The sequence below is a fragment of the Acomys russatus genome, chromosome 31, assembly GCF_903995435.1.
Source record: "Acomys russatus chromosome 31, mAcoRus1.1, whole genome shotgun sequence".
In the NCBI taxonomy this organism is placed as follows: domain Eukaryota; kingdom Metazoa; phylum Chordata; class Mammalia; order Rodentia; family Muridae; genus Acomys; species Acomys russatus.
This window is the reverse complement of record NC_067167.1, coordinates 32,771,168-32,788,922: the sequence shown is the minus strand read 5'-3', so window position 1 is coordinate 32,788,922 and position 17,755 is coordinate 32,771,168. Positions and strand designations below refer to the sequence as shown.

General features: G+C 41.0%; 1 protein-coding gene across 1 annotated transcript in view; it reads right to left on the bottom strand.

Moving 5' to 3' along the window:
* Positions 1-17,755, bottom strand: part of Caps2 (calcyphosine 2) — a 37,791-nt gene that overhangs the window by 11,941 nt on the left and 8,095 nt on the right. Inside the window, exons 4-9 of the mRNA XM_051139708.1 lie at positions 16,848-16,970; positions 14,474-14,541; positions 8,215-8,334; positions 3,684-3,758; positions 2,684-2,779; positions 2,508-2,601 (exon numbers count right to left, since the gene is read on the bottom strand). Of these exons, the coding sequence (XP_050995665.1) occupies positions 2,508-2,601; positions 2,684-2,779; positions 3,684-3,758; positions 8,215-8,334; positions 14,474-14,541; positions 16,848-16,970 (576 nt within the window). The remainder of the gene's footprint in view (positions 1-2,507; positions 2,602-2,683; positions 2,780-3,683; positions 3,759-8,214; positions 8,335-14,473; positions 14,542-16,847; positions 16,971-17,755) is intronic.

Genomic DNA, 17,755 nt, shown 5'->3' with positions numbered 1-17,755 from the left:
CAGTAAAAGGCTTCGTTCTTCCGATAGAGCATAAGGGTGACCCCTCCCCCATCTTATTGGAATAGTTTAGAAAAGCAGTAACTGTGATATAGGCACCTTCTCGTCCCTTTGAGATGGATATAAATTCTTTTGAAAACTAGTTATCTATTTCTAGCTTTATGGCCAAGTACTCTGTGAAAGGTAAATATCAATGGAGAGGCAGCACTCAACAAATTCTGCATGTATAAACCTACTGAGATAAATTTTCAAAATGTATATTGTAAACACAGACTATCACATGTATGCATGATGCCAGCCTCCCTCCCTCCCTCCCTCCCTTCCTGCCTCTTCTCTTTCTCCTTTCTCTCTTCCTCACTATCCTGAGATATAGAAGGAAGTGAATCCCACATTTGGTTCAGTGAGAGGGGAGAGTCAGGGCACATCAGCAACTGCGCTGAACTGCAACAGCAGCAGCTCCGAACTTGTAGTAACAACTGTCATCTTCAATAGGCAGTAAGCACAACAGATGAAGAAGCTCCAGTCCTTGCATTGCACAAAAGGAGTCTGGGCTGACTTTCTCTAGACATCAAGAGACATGTATGAATGTCATGGGCATGGAGCATTTAGCCCAAGATTAAGGTGTCTAACATTTCCGCCTCCTTTGCCCTTTCCCAACTTGGCCATCACACCTTAGCGGCTGCATCTCCTAAGGATTTGTTTTCTAACTACCTTTGTAGCCATTGTCCCTCCTTGTCAAGGTGAGGTGAGTTTTCTCCTAGATTAAAGTCCATTCAATCCACGCCTTGTGTGCCTGGTCTTCAGACCATTCCATACGTTGACGTCAGAGAGACATTTCTAAGTTACAAATCTGTTCATGTAGCCTCTCCATTGCACCCACGTCCTCTTTTCAGTGTCTCCCTACTATATTAAGGCTACTTTTTTTATTTAGTTGGGGAGGAGTATAGGTGTCGGTGTGTGGATCAGAGGACACCCTTAGGTAAGCACACCATATTGACTGTCCACCTTTTTTTTTTTTTCAATGAGACCTGGTCTCTCTTTGGTCCAGAACTCACCAAGCAGACTAAGCTGTGTACAGCCAGTAAGCCAAAGATTGACCTGTCACTGTCGTGCCAGTGCTGGGATCACAAGTGTGTGCCGCTGAGTCCTGAGTTTTTACATGGTTTCTGAACTTTGGTCCCGGGTCCTCCTGCTTGCAAGATTAAACCCTGCCAGCCGAGCTACCTCTGCAGCCCGAGTCCACTTCTCTTTCATACTCATTTCATGTCCATGTTCTGACCAGACTGGCCTACTCTCGCTGCTCCAGCTAATGTGTGTCCTTTCTTGCCTTTGCCCCTTACACGTGCTCTTCTCCACCTCCGAGCCTGTCCTGGACCCTCCCCTAGTCCTTAGTTAAGCTCACGTGTCACTTTCTCCAGGAATTCCTACAGCTCGTAGAACTGGGTGCCCTGTTTGTCCAGTGTGGCTCCTACCTAACTGATGTCCATTGTGCCCCAAGAGCCACAGAGCAAAGGATGGTTCTAACCCATTCGGTACTCTGTCTTTAGAATGGGAAGCTAAACAAGCATTACATGCAGGATTGGTACAGAGAATGTTTCCATGTGCAAATTAGTGATTTAAAAATTCAGGACACGGGGGAGAGTCACAAAAGATGGGCTAGCACAGTCACAGCTCCAGAGGACAGTGGCACTCTACACAGAAAAGTCCAGGACCTCCTTAGGTGGAGCATTGCTCCCAGTGCCCCTGAAGTAGCCACTTATCTAGAGCAGGCCTTGTGCAGAGAGCTACAAAAGTACCTGGAGACAAGATCTCTTGGCAACAGTCTCCATTTTAAAAAGTGTGTGTCGGCCGGGCGTGGTGGCCCCAGCCTTTAATCCCAGCACTCGGGAGGCAGAGGCAGGCAGATCGCTGTAAGCTTAAGGCCAGCCTGGTCTACAAAGTAAGTCCAGGACAGCCAAGGCTACACAGAGAAATCCTGTCTTGAAAAAAAGTGTATGTGTGTTTATGGAAAATAATTACTGTGATTAAGATTCAAATGATTAGGATTTATCAACCATTCACTATTCACACAAATGTCTCTGATCAGGAAAATAAACTGGACCCATGGCCCTTACTCCACACTAGAGATAGGCACATAGCACATCACATGGCATTTAAGTGCCATCACACACACACACACACACAGTTACAATATAGTGTCAGCACACACACACACACACACTTACAGTATAGTGTCAACACACACACTTAAAGTACAGTGCCAGCACACACACAAGCATACATGCACACACATACAGTATAGTGCCAGCACACACACACTTACAGAATAGTACCAGCACATACACAGACACTTACAGTATAGTGCCAGCACACACATGCACATACACACACACATAGTGCCAGCACACACACAAACACTTACAGTATAGTGCTAACACACACACACACGCACACGCACACACACACACACACACACTCTCACTGTATAGTGCCAGCACACACACACTTACAATATAGAAGTCACCAAGTTGGTATTGCTTTCCTTTTCTTCTTCCACACTGGTGACTATAAATGTCTTTCTTAATAAAAGGAAGCACATTTGTCCTAGAAGTTAAACAACAAAGATGAAATCACTCAGTTCCTCCTGAAAGCAACTCGTTAGCATTCTGACAGTGTCTGAGCATACCTGTTTTTCCCAAATGTTCGATATTCATACACAGTTAGGGACTGGTCGTGGGTAAAGAAGAAGCCAACCAGCTCCCTGCAAGCGTCACGCCCATTCCTAAAAAACCAAGAGGATGCTGATGATTTTTAAATGCGGAGATGTTTTAGCTGAGTAATAAACTAAGACCATACCTCTCCAGTGGCAATAACTTAACTCCCTTGAATATGTGGCAGCGAGTTGGGGGTCAGGCAGATTCAGGTGAAAGAATCCCCAACTGATTTAGATTTGGATAAGGAAGACATAAGCTTAACAGTAAAGAGCGTCCAGCTTTGTCACAGCACAGAGACTTAAGATAAGGCAGAGGCCTTTAAAATGCTGAGCTTACAAAGTTTACAAAATTGAGGTAAAACAGTTTAAAGCTGTCTTCCTAGTCATTGGCTCTATCAGTAATCTGCTAACTCAAACTATTAAAACCAAATTAACAGCAAGTAGCCAAGAAGAGACTTGATACCCTATGAGAATATACAGGGGGAGGTAATCCCCCTCAGGAACAGTCATAGGGGAGGGGAATAATGGGAAAATGGGGGGGGGGAGGAATGGGAGGATACAAGGGATGGGATAAACATTGAGATGTAACAAGAATAAATTAATAAAAAAATAAAAAATAAAAAATAAAAAATAAAAAAATTAAAATTAAAATTAAAAAAAAAAAAAGAAAGAAAACCAAATTAACCATCGGACATAAAGATGAACTTCTAAATAAATTAGAAATTCTATTATTAATATACAAATTGATCCAATCTTTCCAAAAGACTTTTAAGATTGATTTTTTAAGACACTCAGTTAAAATGCTTGTCCTACATTGTCCTATTTTCTATAACGATAATAGCTTTTACCTATAACCCAGAATTTCACATTTTCAGTGTTGGTATGAATTTATCTAGTCTTGACATTTCTATGAAAGAAAATAATATATTATTATCATCATAGAAGTAAAAAAATTAAATAAAATGACAATTACCTTGATAAGACCCTCCCATCAAATTCTACCTTCCGAGAAAGGTCATTCTCTGTTAATGTAGAGTTGGTTCTTATCCTGTCAAAATACATTTTGTAAGTAATTGTTTCAGAGAGATTGCAATTGATATAAATGACAAGTGCGCCAAAGGGCTATGACAATATTTTGAAATGGCACAGATTAAAGATGGAAATTAAAATTCAGATCATGAATATATAAGGACACAAAAGACATAGTACCCTGAGCCACAGTCTGTACTACAGAAGCCCTTTGTTCCCGCACCTATAGGGACAAGGTGCCATAGAGGTGCATTCTGAACAGAGCACAGCAGCATGTGACAGGGCTGCCTGAGAAGACCTGCCTTCTCCTATTTCCTGTCTTTTCCTTTTCCACTGTACACTTTCTATATAGTTTAAGATGGCATGTGCTGGAGTTGCAGAGCTGAGCCTGCATATCAGCTCAAAGGCCCCTCCTTACCCAGTTCTTTTGCTTTTCTCCAGAATAGCCCTTGGTTTCTTGGTGCTTGCCATGATGACCAACAAAAGCACTTTTGCCAATAATCTCACAGGAAAGATTCTTGTCCTGATGCGAAGGGAGGGTGGGCAGTTTCCTGCCTATGAACATTAAGGGGATTATGGTGACAGAAGCTGCTACAGCCCAGTGCATCACTAAGCCTTAGGACCAAAAGCAACATATGCCTACTTCCAATCAACCAGTTACACAGGAAAACAAATCCTAATACATTGATTCCTGTCAGTCAGGCGTCCCATCACAGACGGCTAATGCTATTCCTTACTGAAACAATGGTGGAAAGGAATGCTGGATGAATGAACCAAGCTCAAGCTCTGGGATATATCTAATATACATATATATAGTATATTATATATGTATACCTTCATAGTCTGTAGAGAGCACTGCTGACCTTCTAAATGCTCCTGAAAGTCTTTAAAATATGAAGCAAAGCTCAAATGCACACTCTTTGATACCTTATACTTAATGATGTCCTTTATCTTAAGATATGAGTCAATGAAATATCATTACTGTTCATATGGGTTTATGAAACTATAGGAATAATCAAATGGCAATGGTATCATATGCATGTGGGCAGCAGTTGTTGAAAACAGGTAAAGAGTTTCCTCTGTAATGTCTGGGCTCCATAGAAAGGAAGCTGGAGATAGGAAACAACAGCCTGCTAACCCAACGAGAAGAACCATGAAGACTTCATCATCTCAATTCAATGTAATCCACTGGACTAATGCAGCCACTGAACATTCACTATGTCCCTGAAATGACTTTAAATGCTAGGAAAATAGCAGCAGCAATACCAACTATCATTTACTGAGGACTTTGTAGACACTAGTCACTATTAAATCTCTTTAATATGCATGGGTTTGTTTGATGCTTGCAATAAAACTGTGAGGTAAGCACTACTAACCCCATTTAATAAATACATTTATCATGGAAGACATGATAAGTAGCTGCTTGCAGCCATATGAATACATGACAGATCTGGAAAACAACCTTGCTCTAAGCATCATAGTTTCTTATTTCTTAGTGGTGAGCAAAGCTGGAAGGCTTGATGTACTTGCATCAGGGAGCCTGGAGTCATCACAAAAGGACATAAGTAAATATATATTTCTATTTTTTGAAATGCAGAGAGCCACACTGTGTTTCAGGTGTCCAGTAAGTAGCACAAATGCTTCTATATGTAAGTTCTGAACCCATTCAAAAAGAATAATTAAGCACAACGAATACCAAAGTTGGATTTTGTCATTGACAACATTGGTAGAGAGCATGGTTTAGGCACGCAGCGATAATAGGATAGGAGTTTGGCGCTAGAGTTACACAGACTGACTGATTCTTTCTACTAATGAGAAACTTACAAAGTTCATTACAAGAGTGAAATGTGTATGTCTGCAAGAAGCTGCCTCCAGACAAACTAAAAGAGACGGGGGGGGGGGGGCGGGGAAGGGGGCTGCTCTATACGTGCTAAACTTGCTGCCAACTTATGAAACAGGGTTTCTTCTTCCCCCTCAAGGGAAAACAAAAGAGTGGGAAACCATGGACCTAAAATCCTAATCAATAACCCCCGGAAATGGAATGGCTTTAGCCAAGTTGTATGTATTTGTTATGAAGCAATACAGGAGCAAGAAAACAGATGAGACTGAAAAACAGGGTACAAATGGTCCGCACAGTTAGGACAATTTGACATGCAGCACAGTGAAATGTGAAACGCAGGGTGATATTTTCTTTCAAGTAGGCTCAGATTTCTTAGAAGAAGATACAAAGGACACATACAGTGTAAGAATAGATTGGTAAATCAGTCAAACTTCACATGAGGACGTCTGGATGAACAACACACACGTGAAAACTAATCACCGTCATCAGCCTCCAGTGAAATGCAAAGTAAAATCACCAACACACATCCAGCAGGAGAAACACAACAAAAAAGATGGGCAACATCAGGTCCTGGCAAAGAAGTATGGCAATTGGACCACTCATCCTGCTACTGGGGTTACTATTTGCAAGTATCTTGTAGAGCTGAACGAGGGCATAGTACATAGTCTAGGAAGTCTAATTATTCACTCAGCATGAGGGAGTACGTGTGCTTACCACAGGGTATGCACATGAGAGTTCACGGAATTTATAAGTCATAAGTCAGCAGGCATGTGAAGCATCTGTGCCTTTTAAGTTGTGGTATATTCATATAATGGAATAATGGACCGCAGTGGGGGAAACAACTACAAATGACAACATGAAAGACACTCCTAAATATAATGCCGAGGGAAAGACACCGGGCACACTTCATTAAGTCTTTACAAGCATTGCACTGAATGGATGATGGTGATTATGATAAAGCAGAAGAAATACAGACAGAAAGACAGTATTGAGGAAAAGGAAAGAAACTAGACAAAGGGCTGGGAAGATGGATCAGCTGTTAAGACCATGCACTGTCCTTACAGAGGACCAAGTCTGATCCCTTGCATCCATGCCAGGTCACTCATAACTATGTGTGACTGCAGCCTCAGGGGGACCCAATCTCCCTGACCCACACAGGCACTGACATTCAAGTTCACATACTCACCCACAGATATACATATCCACATAATACATTTTTGAATTTAACAAGCCGTACAGACATTTTTCATTTTCTCTTTTGTAAAGCCCTACCCAACCATTTTAATCTATGCTAGTAGGATATAGAACCTAACATGACACAGCAAAGAAGTGCATAAGAGTCTGGAGGCAGCACAGGGGGTGTTCATGGGGTGCTGCTCATGTGTGGTTTCTCCATGTGGGAGTTGGACACATGAGTGTGATCTGTTTGTCACGACTCCAATATTGTAACTTAAAATGTGTGCATTGTTTGGAAGCATGTCTCACTTCAGTTTACTTTAAGGGAAACCACTTAAATATACAGTAGATATATTAAATATATAGAATGCATATTACATATACAATAGAAAAATGATGCTCCCCAAAATGCCATAGTTTAATGCTTAGAACATGTGCATATGTTAATCATACGTAATGAAAGAAACGTGGAATCTGTGATTAGGTTGATGATGTTAACCATAGGGAGGTTATCAGGGTTACTCACGCAGACTCAATACAACTCTGTGTGTGTGTGTGTGTGTGTGTGAGAGAGAGAGAGAGAGAGAGAGAGAGAGAGAGAGAGAGAGAGAGAGAGAGAGAGAGAATGTTTTATCTACAATGGAGTGTCAAAGTGATGAAGGAAGCTTTGAAATGGAAGAACACGAATTCTTTTCTAAAATTTCTAGATAAAGAATTGCAGCTTCTTGCCATGTGGATATGTTTGTGCTGTTCTAAAATACTGTTTGTCGTGCGGTGTTACTGTAACAATGGGAATCTACCGCACTGCCCCTCAAATATTTAAATGGAGGGAACAATCAGTGTTAAGAATGAGACACACACACAAAAAAAGGTAAGATGAAGATTTATAGCAGTCTTAAAACACAGAAGAGCTGCTGTGCACAATAGGTTTCCTATTAAACCTGAGACTTAATGTCACTTGTCAGTGAACCTATTGAAGAAGTTCAGCAGGCTATGCCAAAGGACCAGAAAAGTTACCATCAACAGCAATAGTTAGGATCTGACTCCAAAACCCATGTGTCAGCAGTGCGGTTACCCACCTATGGCTCTAGAAAGAAGTGGACTACTTAAGAGGCAGGCTGTGTCTGGAATAAAGGGCTTTTCCTCTGCAGATTAATTCTTCATATATTACATAAATCTGATTTAGCCAGGCATTTTACCATCTTCAAGCAGAGATGTCTAAATTGCTTTATTACTCACTTTCATATATGTTATCCTGAAAAAAATGCAACTTCCCTTCTAAATTATGAATGTAAGAAAAATGGAAAGAAGGCAGAAGAAAAAAATTCAAGGAGGCAGCACTGAGATTTGAAATCCCAAAACTTTCACTTCTCTTTACATAGTTTTTTTTTTTTAATGAAAATTTATTTAGGAAGGTGTAGAAATATATTTTAACAACACATCATTAAGCTTTTCTTACTTTGTTTCATGCAGAGTTCGTCTCCTAACTCGAAGTGGCGCCCTCTTTGAGTCTGGAGGGATATGAGAACTTTCTTGTTTTGTGGTGTTTAGGTCTTGTTCTGGATCGCTGATGACAGCCCTGAGCAGGAGGACACAAAGTCTGGTGTCTAGCATGACAAAATATGTGCTCATTTATTTTCGAGCAGTTGGAAAATGCCAAACACCAGATGGCAACTTGTGCTGTTGTCACAATAATGTTTGTCATATATAAGTGCATTTAATTATTTAAAATACTGCCCATAAAAAGTGAATACATTTATTTGTAAAACAACTAGAAATTACAATGGCAAGTAAGAGCTTTGTGTCTTTCTCTTAGCACTCTTCAAACAGATCTTTTGCTGGTTTCTGATAACATGGGGAGGAATGATGGTTAAAAAGAGACTTGGTCTAAATTGCTTTCTGTATCTGTATAAGCTTGACCAAAGCTAACTTGGGGAGGAAAGGGTTTATTTCATCTTACACTTTACAGTTCATCATTGGAAGGAATCAAAGAAGGAGCTTAAGGCAGAAGCCAACAAGAAGTCTGCTTTCTAGCTTTCTCCCAGGCTCAGGTTCAGCTGCAAGCCAGGACTCTTGCCTAAGGGTGGTACCAACCACCACAGAGAGCTAGGCCCTCTGACATTGATTAACAATCAAGAAGATGCCCCATTGACATGCCCACAGGCCAATCTGGTAGAGATAATTCTTCAATGGTGTGGTTTCTTCTTTCTGGTATGTCAAGTTGACAACCAGACTAGCTATTGCAAGAGTGTAAAGCGATAAACACATTAGCAGAACTTGGATGGGGAAGCATCGAGAAACAGGACATGATTTCAAGAAAAAAAAATAGAGGGGTCTGGGGAGATGCCTCAGTAACATGCTTACATCACAGATATGAAGAATTGAGTTTAGATCACTAGAAGTGCACAGAAGCTGGGAGTGGTAGCGTGTACCTTTAGCCCCAGAGCTGGAGGAGATGGAGGCAAAAAGAACTCTGGATATCACTGGGCAGCTAGCTGATCTACTTTGTGAGCTCCAGGTTCCGTGAGAAACTGTTTCAAAAGTCAAGTTGAAGAAGCATTGAAGCCTTATCTTGTCCCTGATTTCAGTGAGATTGCTTTAAGTTTCTCTCCATTTAGTTTGATGTTGGCTATAGGGTTGCTGTATATTGTCTGTACTATGTTTAGGTACGTGCCTTGTATCCCTGATCTCCCCAAGACTTTTAACATGAATGGACGTTGGATTTTGTCAAGTGCTTTTTTTTTTTTTTTTGGCATCTAAGGAGATGATTGTGTGGATTTTTTCTTTCAGTTTGTTTGTATGGTGGATTAATTGAGGGATTTCCATATATTGAACCATCCCTGCATGCCTGGGATCAAGCCTACTTGGTCATGGTGGATGGTATTTATGTGTTCTTGAATTCAGTTTGCATGTATTTTATTGAGTAGCATATTTTTAAAACCATAATATGCACTTTCCCCGCCCCCCCCAAAAAAAAAGTGGGGGAAAGAATTAGGGTGTGCCTTATGGTCTGATTGCTGTTTTCACTGTTTTTCTTGTTTTACTGCTCTAACAACTGGATGTGACTTATGGTCAGGTGCACCTTGTGGTCTGTAAAATATGGAATTATTGCATCAATATTCACAAGGGAAATTGGTCTGAAATTCTCTTTCTTTGTTGAGTCTTTCTGTGGTTTAGGTATCAAGGTGACTGTGGCCTTATAGAATGAGTTTGATAATGTTCCTTCTGTTTCTATGTTGTGGAGTAGTTTGAGGAGTATTGGTATTAGCTCTTCTTTGACGGTCTGGTAGAATTCTGTACTGAATCCATCTGGCCCTGGGCTTTGTTTTGGTTGGGAAACTTTTGATGGCTGCTTCTATTTCCATAGGGGATATAGAGGACTATTTAATTTGTTTACTTTATCTTGATTCAATTTTGGTAAGTGGAATCTATCAAGAAAATTGTTCGTTTCCTTTAGATTTTAAATTTTTGTGTCATATAGGCCTTTGACGTAAGACCTAAGGATTCTGTTGATTTCCTCTGTGTCTTTTGTTTTGTCTCCCTTCTCATTTTTGATTTTGTTGACTTGCGTCGTATCTCTCTGCTTTTTTGTTAGTTTAGCCAAGGTTTTTTCCTATCTTGTTGATTTTCTAAAAGAACCAGTTCTTGATTTCATTATTATTTGAATTGTTCTCTTTGTTTCTAATTTGTTGACTTCAGCCCTGAATTTGATTCTTTCCAGCTGTCTACTCCTCTTGATTGTTTCTGCTTCCCATTTGGGGATAAGTACATAAGCTCTCAGCTTCTACTCCAGTGTCATGCTTGCCTGCACAATCCCAATAAACTCTTTCTTCTGTAAGTTTCCTTGGTCACAGTGGCAATATAAATGATTAATACATTCTCTCAAATAACTTTTGTGAAGATTAAATAGTGATAGAAATGTCTACCATCCATTTTATGGAGAAGTTCAATTGCTGAGCCTATACTTCCCAGTTCCTACTTTACTGCATATATATTACTGTGAAATGTGAATCAATATAGAGGCATAACCACCCATCAGAGGTACTATAATGGACTAGGTAGAGGAGAGCAAGGGCCTAGGTTCAGGCACAATAGAAATAGATGTAGCAGACACATCAGATTTGGAAATATCAGCGGAACTAAAAAGCCGTTTTTGAGGCCGTTAGCCAGAAAGATCCCTAACACCACTACAGTATGAAAGGAGATTAGTCCATGTGTGGGATGCAGGTGTAGAACTGTGGACTTGGTTTGCATTTACCTCAGAGTTATCTTAGCAGTAGGCTTTCCTACCATCCCTCCTCAACCCACCTTCGAAATACTGCTTCCCATTAAGTTCCCTTTTCTGGTTTTCATTCATTCGTGAGTCAAGACAGTGAGTGTATGTTGTACAGACACTACACTAGGCCACAGGGATGTAACAGTGCGGTGAGAAGGCTCCTAAAGTGCCCTGCCCTTGGGAAGCACATGCTCCAAAGAGGAAAACAGATCAAGAATAAAGTAGGAAACTACAAAGTAAACTACACATTGGTGATTGCTATAGAAGAAGAAATAGTGGATAGATTTGAAGTCATGAGCAAGGATTTATCAAGTACTTATTAGGTCACTATGCTGGCTAGTTTTGTGTCAGGTTGACACAAGACAGAGGCATCAGAGAGGAGGGAGTCTCTGCTGGGAAAATGCATCTGTAAGATTCAGCTTCAAGCAAACATATAGAGCATTTTCTTAATTAATGATTGATGGGGGAGGCCCCAGCCCACTGTGGGTGGGGTCATCCATGTGCTGGTGGCCCTGGGTTCTACAAAAAAGCAGGCTGAGCAAGCCATGAGGAGCAAGTCAGCACAAAGCATTCCTCCATGGCCTCTGCATCAGCTCCTGACTCCAGGTTCCTGCTCTGCTTGAGTTTCTGTCCTGAGTTGCTTCAGTGATGAACAGTGATGTGGACACATAAAGCAAAAGCAAAATAAAACAAAATCAAAAACCAGAACCCTTTCCTCCCCAACTTGTTTGGTCATTCTCTTTCAAATGAGCAATAGTACCCTAAGCAGCACGGTGTTCACAGCAAGCTGCACCAGTGTGACTTCCAAATAAAAGTATGGAGTAAAATTAGTGCACCGCAGCATATATTTCCAGGGGAAAGGCCATCTAAACATAGGAGAAAATAATGCAGAGGAACAGAGGCAAGAAGGGGACCTGGTATGTTCTCAAAAGGTAGCAAGCTGATGCACATGGAACACCGGAGAGAAGGAAGACAGAGGGGCAAAGAGTAGCATCCTACCGGGGAACAGATCAAAGGTGGGACCCAACAGCTTAAACAGTAGCCATGGTTTATCAGCACCTCTGATTCATATGCGTGCTGTGATGGCTCTGCTGTTCTTCGTTGAACTAAGTCAGGCAAATATAAGGTGCTTGAAAAATCTGCTGATGCCCTGCCTAAGTAGCCCAGCTTCATTTCATAGAGGAATCTTTTTCTGGAGGCTAGTTGATGACCCAGGCAGTGTTCTTTAGAGTTGGAAAACACACACACACACACACACACACACTACAAACACAAATGGAAATACATGCAGATTTTTAAGGTATGCTCAGAATTGGCATCATTTCTTTAGTTCCTTTATAACTCATCTAAATAAGTAAAAAGCAATACCTGATCAGCCAAGCCTGGGCAGCTGCCTTAAAGACACATGGGCAAAATCTACTTTTAGCTACTAAATTTTGACATTTCATCTAACTGATACCTAAGCTTTATTGAATTTCCTTGGATTGAGATAGGGAATTGACAGATGATTTGATTGTCTTTCAATAGTGTCACTCTAGTGAGTGAATGGAGAATAAACTGGTGAGAGGTTAACAGAGACTCAGTGAAATCCAGTGTGGACTGAAAGAAACTATCCACAAGATGGGAATGTCAGCAACAAGAAGAGCAGCAATAGAAGAAATACAGTTATTTTGTTAGAACTGAGTCTTTGCTGACAAAGTGGATACTGGAGTTGAAAAAAAGAAAAAAGAAATGGGTCAAAAGCATTTGACCAAGACTTGAGGACTAAATAATTTTTAAAATGGAATTGCCATGGAGAAAAATTGAAGCAGATTTGGTCATGTGAGAAAACTTACATTAGAAAAAAAGAGAAACCAAAATCTTGAAGATTAAAGGTGCATCAAAATATGGAACATGCTTGAAATCAGGAGGCAAGTATGTAGGAGATATGGAATTAATTTACCACATTTAATGACGGGAGAAAGTTGCTTCAAAAGGATGAAAGTTCTCAAATGAGACAGAAATTGCTGGTGGGCCAAAAAGATGAGAGCTGAGAAGCCACTTTATCACGTGATGTGTTGTCACCACTTTTCTTACCAGGATAAAAAGACACTTTGCAGACAGTGACTTCAGAGAACTTGCTGGCTTGTACACAGCACACAGACAGCTACAGGGTCAGTCTCCAAAACCAAACACAGAACGAGAGAAGGAAAATAGTAATGTGCTAATCAGATGTGGACGGCCACCAAACTAAATGTTTTTTCCTCCATGGTTTAGTTGTCACACTACAATTTATCACTTCACGTACTGTTTTATACAGTTATCTGTGGGACTTATAAATTATTGACGATTGGTTTCACAGTTCTCTGTGCTACACAAGTCACCTTGGGAACCACAATGAGTCTGTGGGATATTCACTTCTAATGGAAAGATATGATGCTCTTCACCATTTGGAAACCATAGCAACTGGCTCAAGGTAGGTCCTAGTTTCAACAAGATATCTTACTAACCCTGTCAAATGATGTGACATCTTTGAAAGCCAAGTTTTCTACAAGTACTGTGACAAACAGCCAATGTCATGTGAAAAACAACTCAGAACAGAAGGTAACTCTGAAAGATTCTGTGGTGCGCAAAAGAACATACATCTCCTTATGAAGCAATCTATCAACCCATGAATGAAATTTTAAAATGCTGTCTTCTAATGTGTATATAACTGAAATGTTCACTGAGTTGTCAGGAAATAATTATTCAATCATTTAAATAAAAATGCTTCCCAAGACAATAAGAACTTGTGTGTGTGTGTGTGTGTGTGTGTGTGTGTGTGTGTGTGTGTGTGTGTGTGCGCGCGCATGCACGTGCACACACACACACACGCTCATGCATGCCTGACTACCTGTGAATATAATGTAGGTACGTATGTGTGTTCAGGTGTATACACATGTGACTGGACTCCAGAGGTCAACCTTTGGAGCCATCGCCCTAGTTTTTTGAGGCAGAATCTCTCAGTGGCCTAGAGCTCACCAAGCAAGCTGGGCTGGCTGACAAACAAGCCCCAAGGATCTACCTGTCTCTAGCCAGCAATGAAATCACAGGCACCTGCTACCATGCCTGGCTTTTTCACATTGGTTTTGAGGTTTTAAATCAGGTCTTCCTACTTACACGGCAAGCACTTCACAGACTGAACCATCTTCCTAGGTTTAACTTTCAAGTATTTCTAATCTCAGAAAGCTTTGTAGTAGTAGTAATAATAATAATAATAATAATAATAATAATAATAATAATAATAATACCAACAACAACAACAATAATTAAACTCACTAAAATAGCAAAGGTGCAGTGAACAGAAAGTTTGGAAACTACTAGCAACCTCGCATTGATTGACAGCATGTGGGTGTTTCGCATGAAGAGGATATTTAGTGGTCAGTTTCAGAGCAGAGGCGTGTGCTGAGTTTTCAGCGCTCACCTGGCTAAGTGGTCTATCATCATTTGCTCTGTGACCGTCCGTTTCTTCTTCGCTAAAGCCACAGTTTCCTGAGAAGATAAAATGAAAAACAACTTCATTACCCATAAAGCAGAACATTTCCTGCACATCATAAAATATAAGTTTTCCAATTTTCTCCCTACGTATAGCCTACTACTGATAGTATGTCAAATGCCAATTATTAAATCTTAAGCTCCCATTCCCTAAAAATGAATGCACTTAAATTTCAATAAACATCATGACATTTTTCTAACAAGCTGCCTGTGTTTCACAGTCAGAATGAAGGAGAAGATGGTGGCCCTTTTTATGAGCCTGCTAGAGGCACATCCGGCAAACCCTGTCTCAACTTGCCGCAGGGAAGACCCTCAGCACCAACACACACGCACACACAAAAAGAATTTAGTCTAAACGAGTCACCATAGAAAACACAAACACAATCAAAATCATTCAATTTTCGTCAAAAACTTAAAGAAAGCTGATGAGATGGCTCGGCAGGAGAAGGTACCCACTGTCAAGCCTGGTGACCTGAGTTCAATCCCTTGGACTCTCATGATGAAAAGCGAGACCTGATTCCTGCAAGTTGTTCCTCACTGTGAGATGCTCACTGTGCCATGTGCATGGCCACAAACATACACACTCAAATAAATTAATTAATTAGTTAATTAACATTAATCAGTTAATTAGATGTTTTTAAAAGCTCAAATCATAGTTAAAAGTGACCATCTCTCCCCTGCACATAATGAATTAATAATAATAATTTTTCTTGATTACTGGTTTTACTAAACTACCTTCATAAATACTTCCTTATGGACATAGGGTGACGACTATACTCACAAACCCAGGGCAATAAGAGATACCTGCACGAGACCTATACAAGACCAAGATACAGTTGAGGGAGATGCACTCCAGGCCCTTGCTGAGAAGCTACTGGTAGTTCATAGTTGCTGGGGGAAAAGAGCCCTTCTTTGAAGATGTGGCCATCTGTAGCTTTATTATGCTGCAGTCGGTTGCCCCACACCCGTACACGCACGGACAATGCTAGTCAGACTCGGCTGCTTATCACACACACACACACACACACACACACACACACACACACACACATACACTTTTGTTATTTTTATGACAACCTTATTCCACTGAGCACACTACCTGGACAACGGGCACAGAAAATTGCCTGTGTGGTTCTACCGCAAGAACTGTAACAGATTCACACCCACAAAAAAAAAGAAAAAAACAATCAGTCTCCCCATCCCACTACGAAATACATTGCAAACTGATTCTGGGTGACAGCGAAAGAATAACTGTATCTTGGTGGTTTCCCCCCCTAAAATCAGCGGATTTCAACCTGTGAGTCCCAACCCTTAAGGTCGCATAGCAGATACTGCCTAGCAAAACATGGAAGCCTGCTATCCTTCCTCTGAGTGCCACCGGGCCTCCCCATCAAGGGGGCGTGGTCAAATATGCGGCCCCAGAGTTCGTGTGATCATATACAGGGGGAGGAGGTCCCCCTCAGTCACAGTCATAGGGGAGGGGAATAAGGTGTAAGTGGGAGGGAGGGAGGAATGGGAGAATACAAGGGATGGAGTAACAATTGAGATGTAATATGAATAAATTAATTAAATTTTAAAAATCATTTATACAAAAAAAGTAGCAAAAACTACATATTTGAAGTAGCAACAAAAAGTTTTATGGTTGGGGGTGTGGAGGTCACCGCAACATGAGCTGTGTTAAAGGGTCGTACCATTAGGAACAGTGAAAACTGCTGCCTCATAACAGCTACGCAGCTGGGGAAAACATAGTGCTTTAGTATTATTTCAGCCATCTAAATTACAGCTTTCCAGGTTATGAGTTACCATGCTGGTGTTTTATCAGTCTCTACAGGGTGTCTAAAGTGTTAAGCCTTTGGCAGTTATGGAGGACCAGAGGACCCTGCCTTTAAGCAGCATTTCCTCCCTTTACTACAGGACACCAGAGAAGGGTTTTGGAGGGAGAAAGGTGAAGGGAGAAATGTAATGAAAACATAATCTCAGAAGTAAACCAAAACATTAGGCTTATTCCTGTGGCAAGAAAGCAGTGTCAAATTCAAACCACACTAACACAATGGCCAATTAATACATTGAGTAAACTAAATTTTCACAGATTCAATGATTTAAAACAACTTTTCCTCAGGACATAAGCCTAACACAAGTAAATCATTTGCAAAAACTAAGGTCTCCATCTAAATTAGATATCAATGAGTATGTATTCTAGTCCCAATTCAGTTTTCTAATTCCTTATTCGATCACAGCTGTAAAACCTTGGAGGGCGAGAGCTTTAATGACTTAGCCAATGAACGCAGCTGCTGGTGGCTTACCGCATCTGATTTCCTTGTGCTGCTCCGTCTATGGTAAGGGCTATCCGCATAACCTTGCTGTAAGAGGGCTTTCCTGTCCAAGGTCATAAGGTCACCCGCACTGGCTACTTCACCCTGATGACAATGCACAATGAAGGCAATAAATGGACCAGCAGGCCCAGATTCACAGTACCTGCCTCTAACAAAGCCAGGGAATAGATAGCCACTATCTCAAAGGCCGTTGGAGAATTAAGCCTGTCTTGGAATGCAGGTCTTTCTTTGTTCAGTTAGATGATCTTTTTGAGCCTCGTTTTAGTCATAAACTGTGGAATAACAGTCGATACTATATCAAAACATAATAAATGAGATGATATATTCTTAATGCCTATAAAACTAACTGATATACAGTACACATTAAGTAAAAGACAGAAAGGGTCATAATTCCCATTGTACATGTTGAGTCCTTAAGATTTTAATAAATGTGGCTTTGTCCTGTAGGGAGGAGAGGTCTCCTCATGTGGTATGAAGTCCTGAGTGAACGTGTGCCGTTGACATGGGCCCTACATGTCAAGGACCAATGCCTCAGCCCCGGGGGAGGTCTCAAAGCCTGCCCCAGGCTGGGCTCAGGAAGACGGCAAAGCCATCTCTCCTTATCCATGTAAAAATGTCAGGATTGTGTGCAGGAAATGTCCACCATAGCTTTCACCTCCCGTGTTTATAGCCTGGAGGCTGATCCCCTACAGAGACTGCTCTGTAGATTAGCTAAAGCTGCCTCCTCCTTCAGCAGCGTACAATAGCCCTGGCTCCTTGTTTATCTGAAGGAGAGACCATGCCTCCCTGTTTGACTTGATATAATAAACAGGCTGAGCTTCTGGGCTGCTGTGGTTTTTCCATTGAGAGTCCAGCTTTTCTGCTTGTGTTTTCCTTGT